This window comes from Carettochelys insculpta, chromosome 17, assembly GCF_033958435.1.
Source record: "Carettochelys insculpta isolate YL-2023 chromosome 17, ASM3395843v1, whole genome shotgun sequence".
In the NCBI taxonomy this organism is placed as follows: Eukaryota; Metazoa; Chordata; order Testudines; family Carettochelyidae; genus Carettochelys; species Carettochelys insculpta.
The window spans coordinates 30,245,038-30,269,328 of NC_134153.1; the positions used below are offsets into that span (position 1 = coordinate 30,245,038).

The 24,291-nt window shown below is 47.6% G+C and overlaps 1 protein-coding gene across 8 annotated transcripts in view; it reads right to left on the minus strand.

Annotated features, from left to right (window-relative positions):
* CBFA2T2 (CBFA2/RUNX1 partner transcriptional co-repressor 2) overlaps window positions 1-24,291 on the minus strand; it is a 92,462-nt gene that overhangs the window by 14,720 nt on the left and 53,451 nt on the right. For all 8 annotated transcript variants that reach the window (XM_075012147.1, XM_075012146.1, XM_075012144.1 and 5 more), the window contains 4 exons: window positions 8,725-8,868; window positions 4,326-4,567; window positions 2,212-2,301; window positions 50-231 (listed from right to left, as the gene is read on the minus strand). In XM_075012147.1, the coding sequence (XP_074868248.1) occupies window positions 50-231; window positions 2,212-2,301; window positions 4,326-4,567; window positions 8,725-8,868 (658 nt within the window). The remainder of the gene's footprint in view (window positions 1-49; window positions 232-2,211; window positions 2,302-4,325; window positions 4,568-8,724; window positions 8,869-24,291) is intronic.

The window sequence follows — 24,291 nt, forward strand, 5'->3', positions numbered from 1 at the left end:
GAACAAGGCTCCTAATTACAAACTGAATGGAGCATGCAGTTCTCTTTACCTGTCTGGGCTATGTCTCTTCCCATTTCCATTCACCTCCATCAGCAGCTCAGAGGAGTCGGCAGGGGACGTGGTGTTTGTGTTCAGCAGGATGTGCTCATGCTGGGCCAAGTACTGGGAAGGCGTTTGCTTGGCAGCCCGGGCGCAGTGCAGCAATTCCCTCTGCAGCAAAGGAAGGTTGGCCTGGAAAACAGGTTGCACTGCATTGCAGTTTTGGTTTGCAAAGTCTGACAGCAGCGTTGATCCCGTCTGTCTTTTGACTCCAATTATCTGTCACAAATGGCACAGCTAGACTTCACAGTTTCAAATTAATGTTGGCTGTGTCACAGCCCTGCTGTGCATTAAAAAGGCACTTTATGATGTTTGTGTATGTGATACATACTTATGTGAAAAAACTGTTCTCTCGAGAACTAGAGCGGGCTGGAAATGAGTTGTGATAAGAAACAAAAATGTTGCACAACTTTCCTTGTGATTCCAGCGGCTTGACTATTTCAGGGCCTTGCAAATCTGAACGTAAGACCTAATTACATCAGCATTCACCCTGCTGAATTTACTTCTGGCTTATTTTCCTGACACACAAAATAGACACAATAGGCAATGCTGGTGCACATGATAGTCACAGTCCATTTTGGCCAATTTCATGGTCATAGGAATTTAAAAATTGTACATTTCATTATTTTCAGCTAATTAAATATGAAATTTCACGGTGTTATAATCTGTAGGGATTCTGACTCAAAAAGGAGTTTATGAGGATTGCACAAGGGGGTTGCAGTTAATGTTCCCTGTAATCTTTCCCATCCATGTGTGGATTTTTCCATTCATGCTCGGAATACTTTTTTTTGTGTGTACCAAGGCACGTGCAAATGTTCATCTCCAGTAGAAACAAAAAACCTGGGTGTGGGTACTCTGCTAATCAGACGGAGGCATTCAACTCTCTCCTGAGCAACTGCACAAGCGCCTGGCTTGCATAGAACCGTGACTGCAGTATTACTGTCCTGGCGGCAGCGCTGCCATCAGAGCTGAGCATTGGGAGAGTGGCGGCTGCTGGCTCTGAAGGAAGGGCTGGCACCTGGATGGTCTAGTACAGTACTGTCACCCTCACTTCTGCACCACTGCCTGCAGAGCTGGGCTCTCAATTAGCAGCCACCGCTGGCCAGCCACTCAGCTGTGAAGGACCAGCGCAGTAGTAAGGGTGGCATCGTATAGTACTGCCACACTCACATCCACACTTCTGTTGGTGGTGCTAGGTTCAGAGCTGGGTACCCATTCAACCACCGCTGCACTCCAGCAGCCCTGCTCTGAAGGCAGCACAGAAGGAAGGGTGGCAATAACGCCTTCAGAACAGTCATATTTACCTGCTTTCACCCAAAATCCAGATATCACAGGAAGTCAGCCTGGCTAGGGAAAATTCAGGAGGAGTTTTAAACTGTTCTTAGTGCACACTAAAGTGGGCCCCCCTCAAATAACCTCGGGACACCTGCAATTTGAGAAATCTGTGTCTTTCCTGTGCAATCTCTTTAGTATAAGGTAAAAGCATACAAGAAACCAGACTTCACGCTCCATGGTGCGTTTTTCACAGCCATGAATTAGTGAGGCCCTAGGCCTACCCCATACTGCTGCATGAACAAAAACCATTTTGAATGTATACAGTGAAGCTTTATGCCTTCAGTGCAGCTCTAATCAAGAGATGACAGTACGTAACACGATCAGTTATTGACTTGTTTTGACAAAGTGCATAATTTCTCTGAAACCTCAGGAACTCCTTACCTAGGTACCTGTATTTCCTCCCTTCAATACCTGCCCAGCTGGGCTGCTGAAATTAGTTATGGAGTAAAGAGGAAATAAGTTATGAGACTTGGTGTTAAGGTAAACATGTGGAAGAATGAGATTATGCTATGACACATCTGAGGGAATCAATTCAGATGCTATCAGCCCGGTGAAATGGCCAATACAGGACCTTAATGATGTCCATGACAGAGTCACACTTTCCCTCAAGTGGGTCATATTAGCGCATCACTGTATATTCTGGTCTGTCTTCCTGTGACTTTAACTGTATTTGCTCTAAACAGCTTCCTGTTCCCTGGTTCCCAGCACCTGCAGTGCCCCCAAACAACACAGGCTGCCCAGTTCAGCATCAGTACAACCTGATAATTTCACCATCACCTTCAGAAACGGAATCACGAAGGGACGAAGAGGGAAGTTGGTGGCCTCCTGGAGCTTGCAGTGAAATTCCTCAATTGTCACCGTAGAGTTCTGTAAAAAGAAACAAAATTCAACTCCATCTTTGGAATAGCTTAAAACAAATCCTGTCTGAAGAAGGAAACCACTGAAACCTGAAGTTACTCTTTCCCTTTACCACGGTGGGACAAACAAAGTTTGCACCAGATTCTAGCCAACCGTGCCTTACCTCCTAACTCATTTACCAGTCAATTGCCACAGAGGATGACTGAAAGACTTCCCAAGACATACACTGCACTGGACATACTCTATTGTATTCTGGGTTGGGGAAAACACTTGAGATCTGTGGACACACATTAGTGATTTCGAACATGGCTTTTAAAAATTGGTTGGAAACACTTCCCGGGTACCATCCCTCCTAATCTATAGGTAACAATGCCCGCACACACTATAATAATTACTAACACAAGTCCTAATGCACACATAAGTGTGTATCGACCACACACTGTAGTCTAATGCTCGTACAGGTGTCAGCACCACTGGAAGAGTCTGCACAGGCATTGACAAATTTGCAGAGTACAGGCAAATATGTGCATATACATGAAGAAGTAGGATAGCCTTTGTTTGCCAAGACTGATTTTTCAATAGTTAAAAGAAGGTAAAAACATACCTGGATTAAATCATGCAGGGCAGCCCAAAACTGACATTAAGAACAAACAGCCATTCATACACATCATGTGTTCTACTACATCTCTCTCAGAAGCCATTTTGCACATCATGAGGCTCTCCCCACCCACTGAAGGTTCAGAATTTACCTTTTTCTAAGATTCTGTAAATTTACCAGTTCAGTCAGTAACTATCCCTGCACTGTGGTAACCAGACATCTTACTCCTTATCTTCACATGCATTCAACCTGCCCATCACACATTGAACAGGTAGAGAAAATGTCCTCCCAGTGGCCTGTATAAATCAGAGCTAGCACTCACAATGCCACTTTTTGCAGCACTGCACAAAACGTCAATTCATCCTCACTACAGCCCCATGAAGTAGAGAAATATTATCAGTTCTCCCAAGGCCACCCAGCAAGTCAGTGGCAGAGCCAGGTTTGAATTTGTGAGTTCCCAACTCTCTGCCTTCTGCACATTCCTTTACACCACATGGCCTCACACAGCAAGGAAATACTTAGTTTGACCACACTGAAGCCTTGACAGTATTTAACATATGGTGTGTGAAACTGGCATTTCTTCATCTGGAAACAGATAAGAACGAAATTCATTGGCAGCCAGAATCAGGAAAATTAGGAATGCTTTCTTGCTCCAGAGGGTTGCAACAAGACACAAAAAAAGAGACTATTTTACTAGCAAAGAACAGCGTGCACTTCTCAGCTGCAAGGAAGCTCTACCTACAGGAGAGCACGTTCAGGTCCCTTGAGCAGATTTATATAATAGAATTACAGGGCTGGATGAGACCTTCAGGAGTTATCAAGTCCAACTCCACGCTCAAAGCAGGACCAACCCCAACTAAACCATCCCAGTCAGGACTTTGTCAAGCTGGGACTTAAAAACCTCTAGGGATGGAGATTCCACCACCTCTCCAGGTAACACATTCCAGTGCCTCCCCTAATATCCAACCCAGACGTCTCCCACTGCAGCTTGTGACCAATGCTCCTTGTTCTGTCATGTGTTACGTATTATAATAGGAAATTACTGTTCTGACAAAAATCAGACTTGCTACTCAACTGTCATTTAGGAAAACAACCCACACACCAGGCCTGTGATTTGTAAGGTAGGATTTTGAGCCTAAGCTCTCCGGATTTCATGGAGCGCAGCGGTGTCCAAATGAGTACAACGTCTTGGTAAAGTCACATGAAGAGCAGAATGTTGTGAGACAGGGCAAACCTCATACAAAGTTTAGACATGCTTGGTAAACAGCTTTCCCAAAAGCCACAAATGCATAGAATTGTGCAATGTACATACGCTTCAGTTTAGCTGCCAAGTTCCCATCACTAACAGAGCTCTAGCTCACCAGAAAAACCCTAATGGCCATTTGAGAGGCTTTGCTTTTGACGGGCTTCCAGCACTGCATTTGTTAATGCTTACCACTAGGGCTAGGACGAGCGTCCGGACCTTCTCCCCGATCTCTGGTGAAATGTCATTGCCGAACTGCTGAAGGGTGGTCAGGAAACGCTTGAGTTTGCTGAGCTGCCGGGCCCCACAGGTTGCTGGGAGTTGCTGATTGGTGAGTGAGGATGAAGATGATGAGGCAGGACCATTGCTGAATCTCTGGGGTGGAGAGGGTGCCCCATTCAGTGTTGGGGGGGAATGGTTAATCCCATTGGGCACTGTAATGCAGACCCAAACCAAAATATGAGCATCAGTAACCATTGCTTTGGCATGTTACAGAAGTGCATACGCCAACGGCATTCACAACAATTCTGTGCCAGTTCGAGAGGCTCAGGCAACAGAGCACAGCACCCTAGAATTGTGGGTTAACGCAAAAGCAGACCACTAAAATGGCCATTGTGAGTCCCCTTCTGTACCTGCCTCTCCTAAGAGCTCAGGAAAACACATGACATTTCCTGCTGATGTGTTCCAATGCAAGGATACAGCACAGCTTTGCTGAACGGCATTTATACCCATTAGTTTTCAGCCATCTAACCTTTCCACTGCTGGCTCTGTTTTGATACAAAAGTTTAAATATTCAGTCCCTTGCAGACCAGCTCAAACAGTCTGCAGGTCAGATCAGCCGTCCACAGCTTCCAGGCAGCTGGGCTTTTTTAATGTTGTTCTTACCTGAATCCTATTGAAATTAGGAGCATGGACTCCAAAGGGTTAGCTTAACTTCCAAAGACAAAAAATAATTACTAACAATTAGGGTTAAAAAGAAATGCTTCAAAAACAAATGCAGAGTAGTGACTCTGTAAGGCAGAGTAGTGACTCACATATAGATCAAGGGCTTCAACATGCTTTAACTCACCCAGGAAGTAAGGGCTGCATGCCAGAATTTCTGGGGAACATTCTCTGTCCTGCATTAAATGACTGAATGGTCCCTCCCCATCTTAAACTGACTAAATCAAGGTAAATCAATTTTGCTCATTTAATCCTGAATCCTGCCAAGCATCAGACTGCACCTAGATGTGTGCAACCCCCATGCATTACTGCTGACATCAAGAGGCCTTTGCTGAGATGCAAAGGTCCATCCGTGTGGATCCTGCTGCAGGATCAGGAATTTACATTGCGCTCAGTTTTGCAAGTGTCTGCTGGTTTTGATTTGACTGCCTAGGTGATCTCTATTCATTTCAATGTGCCTTCTGTCTACATTAGACTAAGTTGTGGTGTTTAGGAGTTTCGGCGGGGGGTGGGGATTTGAAAAATGGATGAGATCCTGCTGCAGCTCTTGTGAAATCAGAGGTCTTGTTCTGGCAAACGTTTAAAGCAGGCAGATGAGTCAGGCCCAAATGTGCTATAAGCCATATACATCATACTCTAAACATATTTCAAGTCACTCCACTGTTTAAAAGCTACAAGCCTAATTCTGGATTCCCTGTACCCCAACCTCCACTATTGTTATTGGGAGTTTTGGCTGAGGAAGTCACACAGAATCAAGCACCAGAGTAGAAAAACATTGCAACTCCTCTTTTAAGGGGCTCTGTTTGGAGAATCACTTCCCAGGACTCTGCTGTGTTTGGGATGCTTATGGATGCATGTGCAGAGATGGCTGCTCAAGAAAAACAGATATGACTACTTCATCTTCATTAAAAGAACGGTGAATTCCAGTGAGTTTACTGAACTGGACAATGAGAAATAGCACGGAAAAATTGTTTACAAACTTTGTATGGCATTAATAAGCTATTAGTAAGAATTATAAAAGATTATTGTGCCCTGCTAAAATTAAATGCTTTCAACTTTAGAAGACACCACTAGTGAGATCTTTTCAAATGACAGGATGGGAAGGATCACGGCAGTTAAACCACTCATGGGCTGCTCAGAGATCCGAGGTTATACAAGCTCCACATACCTGTTATGGTAGTGGAGAAGTGGGGAGAAAACCAAAGGAGAATAACCAAAGTCAGTTAAAGATTCACAGGAAAGATAAGGAAGGAAAAAATATCATAGCTTGCTCATGTTAACCAAAGGAGAGATAGGGCCGCTCCAGAGAGAGGACTGCTAGAAAGAAGGTAGGTCCACTGATAGAGGAAATAAAATTAACAACCTCGTGCTAAGCTCTTGTTTTAAGAAAAATAAAAATGAGCTTGAGAGTTGTGTGCATGTCACTGTTACAGGTAAGGAAGATATGATTTTTTTTAAATGCACTTTTGTGTTTAAAAAGGAAAAGAATTTATGGCACATTAAATACTTTCAAAGGAGTCAGACTGCACAATGCATTCTATGACATTAGCACGCATGATTTATCACAGAGAAGTATTTGGGACAACACGAGAAGACTGGATAAAAGCAAATGTCACAACACATTTCAAAGAGCAGGATCCCAGCAATTCTCTTCCCAAAATTAACATCTATTCATAGTACTGCCCCCACCCCATAACTAACCATTAGATAAAGCAACCATAAGTAACAAGCAATACTGGCCAGGACACTGGAGATCGGGGTGCTATTCTGGGCCTTGTCATTGACTTGCTGGTGGAATCAGACAAGTCATTCCCGCAGCATCTTTTGTCTGCCTGTTGATTTCAGTCAATCAGCGCTCTAGGAAGGAGACAGTGGCGCATACACAGAGCCAAACACTAAGGGCTCCTGACGTTGGATGGGGCCTTTAAGCACTACTGGAATATTAATAATGAAACTAACCCTCACGCAGACCTACTTCACAGCACTACTAGTAAAAGCCAAGCTAGCGAATGACTGGGCTCCAGGTGGATTTTAGTCAAGCACCTGAAACTGTATACATCATAACTCTGGCAAGTTATCTAAGCCTGTTTGAATTAAGACTGAAAAACCATAAACTGAGATGCCATAAAACACAATGGATCAAAAGATAAGGGGGAGGAGAAGAGGTTTGATCTGGTAGCGTGGTGATACGTAATAGAGAATATCTAAGTATGCTGGCAGAGAGTTTACACAGTAAGTGAATTACTTACTAAAGTAAGATTACCCTAAATTGTGAAGAGCTGCAAACATCAGTGAGAGTAATTCAATAGTACATAGGTAGCTGGAGAGCAATAATCAGTAAAAAGCAGTGAGAATCAACTTTAAGAACATAAGAACAGCCACAGTGTGTCAGAATCTAGCCCAATATCCTGTCCCCCCCCGAGTGGCCAATGCCAGATGCTCCAGAGGGAGTGAACAGAACAGGCAGTCACTGAGTGACCACTCTCCTGTCATTCTTTTTGAGCCTCTGACAAACTGCAGCCATGGACACTATTCCTACCCATCCTAGCTAAAAACCATTGATGGACTGAACCTCCATGAATGTATCTAGCTCTTTTGTGAACCCTGTTAAAGTCCTGGTCTTCACAACATCCTCTGGCCAGGAGTTCCACAGGCCGACCATGTGTTGCATGAAGAAAAACTTAATTTTGTTTTAAACCTGCTACCCATTAATTTCATGTGGTGACCCCTAGTTCTTATGTTATGGGAACAAGTCAATACCTTTTTCTTATTCCCTTCTTCCACACCAGTCATGATTTTATAGACCTCCATCATATTCCCCCTTAGTCTCCTCTTTTCTAAGATGAGCTTTCTTAAAAATGCAGCTAGTGCACTGGGGAAAGATAACTCTCACCTCAGTTATTACATAGAAGGAAGGAAGGAAAGTGGAAGACTGCAATGCTGAGAAAGGCTTGAGGGAGACAGCAGAAAGTAAACCAGATAGGAGTTTGCTATGTCATAATGGGAACAAAAAGTCCAAGTGCCTTTGGACTGTGTAAGTGAAGCATGCGGGAGGAGAGAGGGAAATACTTCTCTGTATTGTGCTGGTGCTATTGCAGGTAGAAGAGTTATTTCCGGGCATCACACTACCAGAAATTAAAACGAGAAGGAGTAGAACGAACATCAACCAAACACACAGTGTACGAATGGACTGAATTATGGCCAGGACATAATGAGTCCACCCTTACTGGAAAGGTCTGAATAACTGAAATGGAGAGAGATGATGACAGGTGGAGGAGGAGGAATAACTAAGAGCAATGAGATCTTGGTGGCCACAAGACACCCTCCTGTGGACTAACCTTCAAAAGAAGTAGTGCACATCCCAGCACTCATCTTATTTAAAACTAATTAGGAAAAAGCATTTCAGAATATGAGTTAACGTGTCACAGTGACCAATTTTGCACCAGTAGGGAGAGGAACTGAATAAACCATCTGGCAAGATACCCAATTCTTCCGTGCCATGATAGTACATTATTCAGGGTGTTGGCACCTGAAAATTGCTGCAATACTGGCAGCAACATTTGAACAATGGATGTTTCCCCAACACTGAGATCAAGAGCCCTGTTGAAACAGACAGAAGAGAACAGACCCAAGTACAGACAAGCCTTACATGCTGTAGGAGTGAACGACACAGGCCGAGGTCCGCCAGGGTTCACAGGTGGCAAGGGAGGCATGCTTGGAGGAGAAGACCTTGACTGTATCTTCACTTCCACAGGAGATCCAGGCATCACTGGCACCCTCTTCTCACCAGCAACTGTGAAGAGAGGAAAGTGAGTTTAAAGTTCACTGAAGGTTAATGACAATCCCTCCCAAACCAGATCACTTCTCTACACTCACAATGCTGCCTTTGAGAGGAGCAGGAGAGAAAACATGGACACAGCTACCAACTTCCATAACTGGTGATCTTTGAGATGTATTGCTCACGTCCATTCATCATTGGGGGGGTGTGTGTGTGTGTGTGTGTGTGTGTGTTGTGCACACTCATCACATGCACTGTAGGGGAACTGGCTCAGGTGCCTCTGGAGCAGTGCAGACATGCTCCATTACACAGGGCACCTCCGGCCCCTTCCACCTTCTGACAGCGGGGGATGGAGAGTGGGCTGTTGAAAGGACGTGAGCAATACGTCTTGAAGAACATGAGCTACGGGAACCGGTAACTCTCTTTTCTTCTTCCAGTGCATGCTCATATCCATTCAAGCAGTATCTTTGCTGGAGGGAGGAGTTCACAGCATGCCAACTGCAACACAGCTCTTCTGAAGGCTGCATCCTTTCGGGTTTCTTGCATCAGGGCATAGTGCATAACAAAAGGTGTGAACTGAGGATCATGTCACAACGTTGGCAAGGAAAGCTGCAGAGGAGGCTTGTGCTCTGGTCGAGTAGGCCCTGATGGGTGGGGGCAGGTGAGCTGTCCCCTGTTGGCAGCATGTCCAAGTGCAGGAGGATATCCAATTGGAGATCTTCTAAGCAGATACCAGGAGTCCTATCATTCTCTCAGCGTACACAACAAAGCGCTGGGGAGACTTATGGAACGGCTTTGTTTAGTTAATGTAGAAAGTGCGGGCCCTGAAAATATCCAGGATATAAAGTCACCTCTTTTTGTTAGTTGCATAAGGTTTCACGAAAAAGACCAGAAGGAAAATGTTCTAACCCATGTGGAATGTGAGACCATCTTGGGTAGGAAACCAGGAAATGGCCACAGCCAGGCCTTGTCTTTAAAGATAACAAGGTATGGGGGCTCTGAAGTCAAGGCAAACAGCGAAGACCCTCCTAGCCCATGGAATTGCTACCATGAAGCCCACCTTCCAAAGACAAGTGCAACAGGGAACATGTGGCCATGGGCTCAAAGGGCTGTCCAGTAAGCCTGGAAAGCACCACCTTAAGGTCCCATTAGGGAATTGGAAGCCATACATGTGGGAAGAACCACTCAAAACCCCTCAAGAACTGGACCATCATGGCATGCAAAAATACAGATTGGCTGCATATCAGCAGATGGAAGGCACAGAAGGCCATGAAGTGTACTCAGATGGACACCAGTGCCAAACCTTCCTCCTTTAAGTAGAGGTGATAATTGAGGGTGGTGTCAATATGAATCTCCGCCAGGCTGACACCCCTCTGCTCGCCTCACTCCAAAAATCTAGTCCACTTAGCTACATGTGTCTGCTTGCTCAAGGGCTCGTGGCTTCCCAAAGGAGCTGCTGGACCACTGCCGAGCGTGATCTTGTATTCAGCTGCATGCAGCCATGGCGCAGTCACATCGTGAGGTAGAGCGATGGCAGGTCTGGGTGGCCTTGGTCCTGAGAAAGCAGCTCTGGGTGGAGCAAGGCAAGCACCATGGAGGGACACTGAGGCTCATCAGTGTGGCTGGACCATGAACGCAATGAGAATGACTTTGGCCTTGTCCTATGTAGGTTGGGGGGGGGCGTGGTGAGAGAGAGAGATGTTTCCGGAGATCTGTGCCTAAGGCCCAGAGAGCCTGACCCGATATCCACTGTGTGTCTGGATCCCACAAAGGGACCAAAGGGGACTGAGCTGTATGGTTCTCACCACACCATGGTGAGGCCTTAGACATTCCTTCTCAAAGGGAACGATGCCTCTGCAGAGGCTGGGGCAGTGCCACGGCAGACTCCCCCTTATGGAGCGGGCCCACAAATATAGGTGTGGGTGGCACCACCTTCAACAGTGTCCTGGGCTGCCGGGAAGGCCTTCGGCGTTGACAGCACCCAGAGATGTCTGACACCACTCTGGGAGAGAGCACCTTGCTCTGAAGAGGCCACATGGGTCTGCTGGGCTGTGGCCAAAGGGTCAGCAGAGGCTGGAGTCTTGAGCTTATCCTTGTTAGGCCCCAGAGATCTGCCTCTTCCCTGTCTGGGCTTACGCAGGGCCGGAGACCAACACCAGGGCCCGACGACACCAGCGGAGCGCTGCGCGCGGATATGCCGGTGCTTTGTGCAGAGTCCAGCTGCTCGTGCATGGAGCTCTGGGGGATTCCATTAGGAGAGCCCTACCATGCATGTCCTGCTCCTTTTTGGTGTGAGACTTAAATGACTTGCAAATGCAGCACACACCGCAAATGTCTCTCTCCTAGGCAGACAGTCACAGCGGGGGTTGCTCACTAGCCTGAGACAATTGTAACTGAGACACAAGCTGAAGCATGGGGAACGGGGCACGCGTGCTCTGATCCCAGGCTAAGTCCCTCTGGGGCCTACGCTAATTGATAACTAACAATGAGAACTATTTACAGGGAAGACAGTCTAACGCAGGGGTGTGCAACTGAAATTTACCCAATCACCACAGCCCCCACCCCTACCCCCAAAGCTCACGTGGTGCAAGCCACGCCAGGGCTGGAGCCACCTTCACTGTGCAAGCCACCTGGGGCTGGGGCCAGAGCTGTACCTCGGCTGGAGCCCCCGAGGCCAGAGAAGGCACCTCTGCTGCTGCCGCCACGTACCTGTCCCACCCTGTGGTGGGGCGCGTGCACGGAGCGGCTGGAAGGGCGCCCCATGTGTGCAGCTCCCCTGAGCCACCTTGGCCACACGAGGCTGCCCCATTTGCCACATGTGGTGAACGGGGAGTGTTTTGGACACCGTGGGTCTAACCCACTGGAAAAGAAGGGGACAGCTAATGCTGAGGCAAGGAAGTCCTAAGCACCATCACTGGTGGCAAGACAGAACTGAGGGTGGAGGGGGCCAAAGTCGCCCACTACAGTATGGCATGTGCGTGCTCCTCTAGGGGGTGCAGAACAGACTCCCCCTGAGTACTGCTACGTGAAAATCCTCTGGCACCGGCGCGTGTAGCCTGCACACAGACCTGCACTGAATGGACATGAGCAAGCACCTGAATTAGAACCACAGTGCTCAGCTCACGCACACAGGCATGCCAATTCCAAGTATTTTGTTTAGCTGTTTGTTAAATCTCTTCGTAAGTAACAAACCTGCCAAGCAGCACCAGCCTACTCCCACCAGCACACTAAGTACAAGAGTGGGATTCTGTGAAGTGACTCAGGAGCAAAAGTCCCATTGAAATTCTGTACCATTTACCTTGCGAAGTGGACAGAGCCTTGCAAATCCATGGAGAGCCACTTTCTATCTATCCAGGGATCATTTCTGTAGCTGTAGATGCCCATTTTAATCCGTGCAGTGCTCTGCTCTCACACGCTTTTGAAAGCCACACTCAGACCATACAGGACCCGAAGGGCTTTTGTAAAAAAGACACCTGAAAATGAAAGCTATTTACATCTCCACCTCTCACCAAAACCTGCGGTCAGGCACATAGCTCTGGAGAGCCACCAGCACACCAGGCAAGGGAGAGTTACAGTCTTTACATTGCCTGAGGCACCTGAGATAGCAGTGGGTGCTGGTGAAAAAGGACAAACTCAGGCTTTGACTGGCAAGTAAAAGTGACATTTTAAAGTCTTTGTATTCAGCAGATGTGTGTTTACAAGTGTTGCATGCCTGGATTCTGCGAGCAGTGTGAGCTGTGCACTCTACACAAGTACAGGGCTACACTTGTCCCACAGAAGGAGGAGGACATGGAAACACTCAGAAGAATACATCTCAGTACAGGAATACTTGGACTGGCAATGAAAATCGAGACGATCAACGTATGTATGCACAAACCATACAGTATTTGCCAAAGGAGCGGGGCTCCTAAAACTCAAACATCATTCCACTTTAACGTCACGTCATCAAGGCAAAAAAGCTGTGAGAGTTAACTCATCATTAAATCCTAGCGGAGACGCCGCACGGTAGTTTTAAATCGTGAAAAAGCTAGTCAAGGTCAATCCCAAGTGGAGGGCTCTAGGGTTGATCTTGACTAGTGACACTAAAAAGCCATCTGTGTGGTGTTTCCACTTGGATTTGACAGAGAGCCCTCTGCTTTCCAGGAGTGAAGATGAAGCCCAAATGTCCAAAGCACAACTGCTTTACTAAGAGCCAAGAAACACTCCAGGGTATTATTCAGAGATGACAGGCGCTTATTGTTGCTGTTCTGATGGCACTGGCATGTAGATCATTCATAAATTTGTGACCCAAAATGAGCAACATGAGGCAATGCCATCCACAGCAACCTGCCTCAGCAACGTGCTGACCACCTTCTGATCCCCAAAATCAATGCCTGTCTCCAGTGATTAGTCCCCCAGTATGCTGTGACTATGTTGTAACACGCCCTACATAAAAACCTTGAAGGGTTTCCAGCACATCCATCTGGGCCCTGGCATGTGGGTTTTTCTTTCTTCCACAGGGAGGTGGAGGGAGCAAGGGAAGGAAGGAACTGACAGTTGTCTTTCACTTCTATGTGTTGTGTGCAGTGTGAGAACCCATAGGGAGCCATTGCTGCAGACCACCTGCTTTTTCAGCAAGGCTGCCAAAGGCCTGGAGGAGAGCTTAGCAGTTAGACATGTTTCAACCTTCAGCACTTGGCACAAGCCGGAATTCTGCATAGCCCATGAGCAATGCGTTGACTGAAAGTTTGGATTCTTTCTAGTGTGAAAGAAAAAAAAAAAAACCTCAGCTGCTTGGATACTTTTGTAACAGCTGAAACAGACTAATTGCCTTCAATGTTGATTGGCTACGGGCAAAGGAAAAAGCATTCTGGAACTCTGAAAGGTGAGAAGGCACATGGGGCACTGTCGGTCATGAAGGAGAGGTGGGTTTATGTATAATGAAGCATTTTCCTATATAATAATCCTACCAAAAGGTTCAGCACATGTTTATGTTAGAGGGCACTACAGAAAAGTGGTAAATTGCTCCTCACAGCTCTTCACAGCCAAAAAGCAAATCCAACGTCTATCAGCGCTGCAGAGCAAGTGAGATGCCATTCAGCCACGTGCAGCATCAAGGGAATTGTCAGCGAGCTTCTGATTTCATCATCTTTATTACATGCAAGGATTTAAAAGGCAGAAAAGGCCCAGCTAGATGTCTACTCTGGAAGCTGATCAGAAACACCAAATGCTTCTTCTGAGCACTAGGACAGCCCTTCTCCTCTTCAACCCATTAACTATGAGTAGAGGTGAGATGCATAACACATTTTTTATAGCTGGAAAGAAAACTAACTAAAGTGACATGACTTTTCTAAAGCTCAGGAAGAAACCAGCTTTCAAATGTGAATTAGAACTTGGATTCCTGGCTCTCAGCTCTGCGTCCCACCATGCCACTGTAGACTGGAGAAGGAAGCCACTAAAAGGGACTTAATCAGGAACTGCCCAATGACAGCTGAGTTTAGCCCACTGTAGGTTCTACATAAATGCAAACTAATGAGGTCATCATTGCAAGTTATCAATTGGCACTGAAGAACCCAGTCATATCAGGGCTTAAACTGCAAGTGGAATAATCCTATTTCCAAACAGGAAACTGATTGAATTGAGAAGATTTTCACTGAATTATGAATCACAAAACCTGCTACTTTGCAATTTACAACAGCAATCTGTTCTCCTCAGCAAAGGTGCTGGTTTGTGAAGGCAGAGAAGGAACAACCTGGCACCAGAGCCCTTCTGCACTAAGCCTGATATCCCACGTGCGAGTCACAAGCCTCTCTTTTGTGTCTCATTTATTCTCCTGGTAGAAAGTCACCCCTGAGGTTCACTAGGTAACTAATGAATCTGGCACTCCGACAATCTCCCTCTTTGTGAAATTAGAGAGGGGACATTATGGCTGTGCAAGCAGCGACACCCACACCCAACTCAAACAATTGAGAAATTCCATTTCAATGCATTTGTGTTGCTTTAAATTTAAAAAAAATCAAATAAAATCTGCACCCCTCAAGTATTTGCACAGCAGCAGGTGTGTGTTTTACTTAAGCCCTGTTTCACAGAAGTAATTTTCTGTTCAAATCTGGACTTTCCAGCCATCAAGAAAGTGATCCAAGAGATTATTGAAGACACTGGCCACACACCCCCATGCAAGCTTCTGTTCAGGTTTACAATGATTCATACTCAAATGTGTCTGTCCTTGCACATTCGCTTTCCCCAAATACTCCAGCATGTAAGTGTATTGGCAGAAAAGTTTGGAGGGGGGGGGGGGGACAAACTAAAACCAGTGAATCAGGCAAGCATTCCAGAATATTCAGAGAACAAATTTTGAATCAGCAATTAAATGAATTCACACCAGAAACTTCAAGATGGGAGTTGCATTCATTTGTTTACAGAACAGAAACACACCGGGGGACCTACAGTAGTCAGTCAAAGCAGTTCTACCTGTAAATATCCTATACTTACACTCCACTGTTTGAGAGCTACCAAGGGGCTGAAATGCATTTGCAAAAATCTTGTAAATAAATGCAATGAGATAACTCATCGACATCATAATTGACTGGCAGATCATTCCCAAACAGAAAAGAGGCTATATTTGATAACTGTCATTCACTGTATATTGTTCTTCCTGTTTGAGTTTACAAAATTCAATATTCTCTCCACCTTTACCTCCAACAAGACAGCTCATACATGAGCATATGCACTATACCGCCTTCAGACAGTTTTCTTCAGCTCTTTCCTATGAAACTCCTTGCCACAACCATGTATGTGGAACATGACATGAGACATATAACTTCTCACTAGAGCGTGGAATGGACTCTTGAGTTGGTGATCTCTTCCCAAACCGTTTAAAGGGCATATTAAACATACTGTCATAACACCACCAAGGGCACATTTTTAAAGTGTTTTTCTTAAAGCTCAAGACCAAACAAAAGTTTAATGGGATTCCACTCTGGCCCCTTTCTACAAGCCCATACACTTGTAAAAACTTGGAAAACACTGCATTGCTCTGTGCCAGTGGTGCGAGAACCTGAAAGCCAAAACTCACAAGAAATCAAACAGCTTGTTTTCATGGCTCAAAAAATGCAAACAGCATGGTAGGATTTCATAAGCTTTATGATTGGACTGTAGCATTTGTAATTCAGATAAGGACATTGCTGACTTTTAAACATTCTGATTTTACATAATCCTTCAATTGGAATAATAGGGGGGTTTTACTCAGCCTTACACAGAAAAAATGAGTTCAAATGAGGCATGGCGGACACTGATGGATGGGGCCCGACCAAATTTAAAGTCCATTTTGGCCAACTGCAAGGTCAGAGGATTTCAGCTATTCAAACCTGAAATGTCACAGTGGTGTAACTGTAGGGTCCTGAGACGGAAAAGAGTGGTGGGATGGTCACGAGGTTATTGGTGTGTAGGAAGGGTACTGCTATCCTTACTTGTGCACTGCTGCTGATGAAGGTGGCGGTGCTGCCTTCGGAGACAAACAGCTGGAGAGTGGCAGCTGGTGGCTGGGAGCCCAGCTTGGAAGGCTGAGCCACCGTGCTCGGCAGCAGCACGGAAGTAAGGATGGCTTGCTATGGTATTGCCACGCTCACTGCTGCATGGCTGCCTGCACAGCTGGATCCTCAGCATGCAGCTGACACTGTCTGGCCAGTCAGATCTCAAGTCAATACAGAAGTAGAGTGACAATTCGACAGCCTGCCTATAATAACCCTGTGAAAGACCCACCCCCACCCCTGCAACTCTTTTGGGACAGGACCTCCAATTTGAGAAATGCTGGTTTTCCCTGTGAAAACTGCATAAATAGTGGGTAAAACCACACAAACCCCACATTTCATGGGGGCAGACTGATTTCATGGTCCATGGTAGATTTTTCATGGCCATGAATTTGATAGGGACCTACCGACGGAGGAGGCCAGCTCGTCCATCAAGGGCTGAAGGACCACTGATTTCTTCTCACAATGAACTGCTTCAGAAAGTTCATCAATGACAGGACTTTAATTCAGTCTCCACCTGCTCATCTCCTGCTACCTCATCTTGCAGTTACAGTGCAAAGGGACAGGGAGAGGCTGTTCAAACTGCAGGCAAGTCATAATATTTGCAGTCACTTGAAATCACGTCCAATAGCATCAACCTTAATGTTAACTGTATGGAGGCAGGAAAAGGACAAGAGCTCCACCTACGGTGCATACCCACATTAAGATGCTTTTCGGTGACCTACAAAAGGTTCATAAAGCACCAAACAAGACAACACCGGCAAACCAAACTCCTGCCAAACCTGCATTTTCTCCTGCTGCTCTCTTTAAGAGCAGTTGCATTTGACAGCTTGACTACTCAGAATGTCAGTTTAGCATCACTTCCTAAATTGGAGATCTTGATTTGTTATAATACAAACAGGCTTGCTTCCAAAATTCCAGGCAAACTTCAGTGCTAACTCCTGCTCTACTACAAAGCTCTCAAACGTGCCATTCCAGGTTTCGTTTGGGAATGCTAGCTGACATGGTTTGGTCTGACAGTGCTGAGAATTTATTCTAGCAACATTTATGAACTCAGTGGTCGCTATTTTTCAAACACTGCCTACAGGACACAGACTGAACAGCTAGGGTCCTACCAAATTCACAGTCATGCAAAACTCATCACAGACTGTGAAATTTGCCCGTTTATTTTACACCAGTGTTTCCCAAAGTGTGGTACATATAGCACCACTGGTAGAGAAAAGGATTTCAAGGGATACGTGGCAGAAAATAAACTGCTTAAAATGAGGAGGTAAGCACTGGGATGGCATTGGGAGAGGGGTATCTTGATAAGGCCAAAGTCCCAAAAGGGTTGCGTGAATGTTTCATGTTTAGGCAACACTGCTTATACTATACAGAGCTCATGGGTGGAGACTAGAGGTTCTCAAGTGGGTGTTCTGGCAGTTGTAGGGGGATCACGAGGTTATTTTAGGAGAGTCACAGCATTGCCACCCTTACTTTTGCATTGTCTGAGGTTCTGATGGCCAGTAAGTTTGGCCACACCCCACCTGCACATTCTCACTCAGCATACCCGCTTTTCCCCAGGGAGCGGCCGCAGTCTGTCTTTCTGCAGCCCATTTCTGTTGCTAGTTCATAGCTTATTTGAGCTCCACGTGTCTGACAGCCGAGACTCCCGTTGAATTAATCAAACCCTGCTGTGTGGTTGCTCCTCCATGCACAGCCTGGACAGTTAGTTGGACCTAATTTACCCTCATGGCCAGTGTGGGGAATACACCCCACACTGGGATACAGTGCAGCGTTATGGTCAGCAGTTCATTAAATAGGCCCAAAATCAATCAACGCTTTTGAATGCATGGGTGAGCATTCGATCTGGGCTGGGGAAGCCAAGAAGAACGCATTGAAACTCCTCATCCTTTTTTACAAAAAGACTTCTTTAATGGGACCCCGAAACCAAAAAAGTCTTCCTACCTGCAGGCCATTCATTACACAAAATAAGAAGCATTGCTATTATAGTTGCTTTGTTGTGTCAAGGAAATCAGATGAAATATTTCTATTAATTTAATCATTGCAAAATCTAATTTTCAAATTCACTGTGTCCCTATTCCTTTTTCCATCAAGCCTGAGAGGACAGAATTGCAGACGGTTGTTGAAGAATAAAACAATCTCTGTGGCCAGGTTCTTTTAAATGAAATGTGTTATTCTCAAGTAACAATCTTGTACTAATTATAAGAAAGTGAGCGGAAGCAATGTCCCAGTGACAAAACCAGCTGGCAGCTTTAAGTTGGTATGGATGGAAGTAGAAGAGTAAATGTGGATCTTGTTACAACAGCCAGGGCAGTGAGCTTTCAGGCAAGGACCCAAAGTTGGGAAAAATGGAATGGAACAAAAGCTTCTGTAGACAATGTAATTGCCTTTTATATGTTAATCAGCTCAAGATTATGAGGCTACTCCCATTTGTACATGTATATTTAATTGATTCAGTGTGGGAAAGGTTAATTCAATTACAGCAGAACATGCCTGAGTCTGAATTTAGGACTGGTCTTCTCTGAAAGAGTAGCTCAACCCAGCTATGCCATTCAGTCATGGAGAATCCACACTCGAGTTACTACGGTAAGCTGACCTGAGCCCTGGCCGAGATAGCTCTAGGTCGACAGAAGAATTCTTCAGTCAACATAGCTAGTATCTCCCAGGGAGATGGATTACCTGCCCCGTGCAGGAGAACTCTTCCTGCCCACACTAGTAGTCTGCAGTGTAATGCTACAGCAGTATAGCTGTAGTTCTGTCTCTGTAAGGTGCATGGGGAGCCCATCAGATCCAGCCTGTGACAAGTCTCAGCACCTGCTTGACCTCTGGGTCTGGAGCACAAGGGAGATGTTCATTTGGCTTTTTTTGTGCTCCTCACTAATGTGTGGCCCTTGGCTGAAGAAAGGATCTCCCAGCTTTGCCCTTGAATGTTTCCAGCGTACACAAGCCCTCAGTCTGTAGCCTTAACTGGAAGCCAGCACAGAATCTGACCTGCAACACCCACTGTTTGCTGGGTTCAACCAACTTTGCTATTCAACTAAAAGCCAAACAGCTGAGAAGCAGCAGGGCAAGGAAGCATCTCCATGAAGGCAAACAAATGTTCACAGGGTTATTTATAGCAAGACCTACCACGTATCTATCTATCTATCTATCTATCCCTCTCCCTCTCTAGCCCCTACTCACCACAGTTGGAGCGATCAATGCCACAACTGAAGTGCGTCAGCAAGGTACTTGCCACCAGACGCTTGGATTCGAATGTCTGTAAAGCAGCCATATTTTGTTTTTACATGATGCCTTCTGGAGCGAAGGAATCTGCATATGTGCCCACTGAAATGCAGCCTCTTGAGTTAAAGGGAGACTGCAGCACATAACTCAGAAGTAGGGAGGGGAAGGAGGACGTTTTAAGCTGGGACACCGGGGCAAAACACAACTCACACAATAAATGAGATCTCTGCATAGCACACAGAAATCATATTTCCTCCCCCCCTTCCCAACTCCCGAAAAAGGGAAATGTGTGAAACTTGCATTTATCTGCCATGTATGGCTTGGTCAACACTAGGCAGGAAAATCCAGTGCAGATATGCAATTTTAGCTACAGAAATTGCATACAGAGAATTGACTTATCTGAAATAGACTTACCTGGCTGGCCTCACTAAGGGAGGTCAATGGGAAGGTTTCTCCCGCTGACCTCCCTTACTCCTCGAAACAGTGGGGAGTAAAGGGGTCGACTGCCAACCCAGACAGTTCGATTTTGGGTTTCTCCACCAGACACACAAAATCAAACCCCAGAAATTGACCCCAAAAGGGTCGATCTTCCGGGTAATATAGACATACCCCAAGTGAAAAAGATTGAGATGAACCTGTAAAGTCATGAATCTAAAAGGTACCTGAAGTCACAGTACTTCCAAGCAGAGCCTCAGACCACTTAAAATATTCCTTCAATTCACTTTATGAAATCTCAGAGTTAAGACAGAACAAGAGATGTGATAAAGCAAAGTTACATATGTCAGAATTTTTAGCGTGCTGTAGAAGTATCCACACATGATGATACAGCACAGAAAGTTAGACCACTGCAGATTCATCTCCTGGCTTGCATGTATCCCATCCCAAGCAGACAACGCTTCAGTTTGAAAAAACAGAGAAACCTGCTGCAGAAAAAGTAAAAAAGGAACAAGCAGGCAAAGGAGGGGCTGGAGTTACCATCACCGGGGGCTGGTTATGTGATAGGAAAGGAGATCCTGCTGACGAGCTACTTAAAGATGGTTTAGGATAATTGAAATTAATTCTGCCCTGAAGTTGGTGGCTTAGCAGATGTCCATTCCAGCCCCATAATTCCATGATTAAAAGGACACATTGCAATTTCCTTGCTTTCCAGGAGAGCCTGCTGATAATTTGAATGCAGCCTACAAGCAGCAGCGTGACTTGACCTGATAATGTAGATAGGGTGGAGAGAAATATAAACTTGTCACCTTCCAGCTTCAGCGAATGTTTATTTTGAATAATGTACTTATCTGCTCCAACTGCTCACCATCTGGTTTCAGTCTCCACCGAGCAAATAATTTTCACATTAGGAACTGAGAAATGGGAAGACTTGCACTTATATTTTATTTTTAATTTCCTTCTGCTCTGAGAGATCCTCCTGCCACCTCCCCCAACAGCTTCAAGCTTCTGCCTTTGCTCAGTGCTTTGAGATCCTCGGATGAAAAGCGCTATCTGAATACAACACATTTGTGTTATTAGTCAGAATATCACCCTGTTCGAGGAGCTCAGCAACACATCAGCCTACAGTCTGATACCTGACAGGGGCTCACAGGCTCAAAGAAAAAACAGTTTGCCAAGAAAAGACCAAATCCATTATCATTTATAATTACACAAAAAGGCGGGGAAAGAGGAAAGGGTTAGGTACACAAAACATTAATGAGAGCACTATAAAGACAATGAATAAAACAAGCCTTTAGGTGGAATAAAAGGTGAGTTGCACTTTGTTACTAAATACCTAACTGGAGCAGGGATGGGAAGAGGAGAAACATTGTTATGTAAACAAGATTTTAGGTTTCAATATAAAGATTTTCCAGGTGTCTTCAAAAGTGCTTTCATAACTTGTATGACCAGAAAGAACCCCACTGGTCATCTTGGCTAAGCTCCAGCATAACACAGGCCAGAGGACTTCCCCCAAATAGTTCCTGGAGCAGAGCTTTCAGAAAAACACTTGATTTTGATGGAAAAAATGGTCACTGATGGAGAATTTGCAATAACCTTTCATAAACTGTTTCAATGGTTAATGACTCTCACCAGGCCTTGTCTTACTTCCAGTCAATCTGTCGAGCTTCTTTGCAAAGACAGCAAATGTTACTACTCCATTTAGCCGCGTCTACACGTGCCGGCTACTTCAAAGTAGCCACGCCAATTTCAAAATAGCGCCCGCCACGTCTACACGTGGCAAGCGCTATTTCGAAGTTGACATCGACGTAAGGCGGCGAGACGTCGAAGTCGCTATCCCCATCAGGAGATGGGAATAGCATCCTACTTCAACGTTGAACGTCGAAGTAGGGCACGTGTAACCGATTTGCGTCCCGCAACATCGAAATAGCAGGGTCCGCCATGGCGGCCATCAGCTGAGGGGTTGAGAGACGCTCTCTCCAGCCCCTGAGCTCTATGATCGCTGCGTGCAGCAGCCCCTTAAAGCTCGCCGCCCCCTGCTTTCCTGTGCAGGAAGCTGAGAGCGCATGCAGGCGGCAGCAGTAACACGTGGCCAGCCTGCACACCTCCCTGTAGCCCAGACACCCCCTCCGCTGCGATGGCTGCCCGCCAGCCCCCCAAGCGCCCCCAGGGCACCCCCCTCCCAAGGGGAGCCAGGGCTCCCAGCCTGGCAGCCAGCCCTGGAAGAGGCAGCGGGGCCCCTCCTGGACGGAGGCCGAGATCCAGGACCTGCTGGGGCTCTGGAGCGAGGAGGAGGTGCTCCAGGTAATGGGGAGCAAGAGGCGGAACATGGATGCGTTTGCTCGGCTGGCCGAGGGTCTGGCCGCCCGGGGTCACCCTGCCCGCACTCCTGACCACGTCAGGAGTAAGGTCAAGGAGCTGCGGCAGGGTTACGCGTGGGCCCGGGATGCAGCCAGCCAATCTGGGGCCACCCCCACCACTTGCACCTTTTACAGGGAGCTCAGGGAAATCCTGGGCCCCCAGCACACCTCCTCCCCACCGGCCACTCTTGACACCTCGGCCGATGAGCCCCAGCAGGCCTCGGAGGCAAGCCCCGCACCCCAGGGACCCCCCCAGGAGGAGGAGGAGGGGGGATCCTCCTCCAGCGACGGGAGGCTCCACATCATCCTGGCTTCCCGGAGCTCCAGCAGGGCGTCTGCCCAGAGGGTGTCCCCCGACCGTGGGGCGGACCGTCAGGTATGTACCCCCCGCGGTGCACACCCCCAGGGTTGAGGGGCGGGGACAATAGACATGACCAGGGCCCTCCACATGCCCAGATGACCATGGCCCCAAGGACAGCAGTGGCATGTCCCTCAGAAGAGTGCATCAGCCCCTGCCCCCGCAGCACGACAGTGCCATGCCCCATCCCTGGGGGGAGTGGAACCTAGGGTCCCCTGGGGAGAGGGGGTGGGACACCCATCATCATCAGCAGAATCTCCCAGGGACGGGGATGGGGAACCAGCAGCAGAGGGGTGGGGGGACAAGGGCCACGGCTCGGGGGCCACGCTAACGTCTGTCTCCACTCTTCTTCCCCCCCATGTTCTGCAGCTGCACCATCAGAGGGCCTGGAGAGCGCCGGCGAGGTGTCAGTGGTCCCGGAGAGCCCACCGGGGCCATCGCTGCAGGCCAGCCGCTCGGCGGAGCACCAACCAGCCCCAGGGCGGGGCCGACGGCGGACCCAGCACCACCACCAGACGGCGACGGACCCCTAGCTGCTGGCGACCCTCCAGTGACAGCTGGAGGTATCGAAGCAGCGCCTGCGGGTGGATGAGCGGCGCCTGCAACTGCAGGAGCGGGCGCTCGCCTGGCGCCAGGAGGCATGGGGGGCCTTTATACACACTTCTGAGCACATAGCAGACTACCTGGCCCCCCATGCTGTGGCGGCCGCCGCTCCACCCGCCCTGCCCGCTCCACCCGCCGCCCGCCACCAAGGGGCCTTCCGCCGAGGGGGACCTGGGGCCTGCTGACACCCGCCGGCCATATCTGCCGGTTCGCCCAGCCCCCAGCCCGCCTCGGCCAGGGCTGAAGCTGAGGCGAGGGTCGCACCCACCAACCCCCAGCACTGGACAGTAGGGGGTGCGGGGCCCAGAACATGCTCCCCCTTTGTACATATCCCCATTATTTTGTATATAGTTTGTATTAGACCCCTGTTATTTTAAATTCACCGTTTTGCGGTTTCAAGAACAACAGGTCTATTTTTATTTTCAAGAAAACTGGGAGGGGGGTGCTCTTGGGTGCTCTGTGGTGTGGGCGTAGGGGCAGGGAGTGTTGTGAAGGATGGGGGGGTGCAGTGGGGGGCCTGCCAGTGTTCACCCCGCGGCCTGGTCAAAATGGGCCCGCAGGGCCTCCTGGACCCGGGTCCAGGTAGCTGGCCCACGGATCAGTAGCTGTCTGGAGTGGCCAGCTTCCAGACAGCGATGCCAACCCATTTCTCGACACTGAGGGAACGCCACATGGCGGTGTCCTGGTGCCTCAGTGCGGGGGGTGATCCACTGGCAGAGCTCCAGGAGTGTTTGCCGGCTCATACGAAAGTTCTGGAGCCAGCGCTCGTTGTCCCACTCGCCGAGCACCAGCTGCTCCCATCAGTCGGTGCTCGTGGGGTAGCTCCACAGCCGGCGGCGTGTGCGGCGGGGGGGTGGGGGGAGGACAGCAGGGTCTGGGGTTGCTTCCTCCTCCCCTGGGGGCAGCTCCTCTTCCACGAATAAAAGGTGATCAGCTGCCTCCTGCA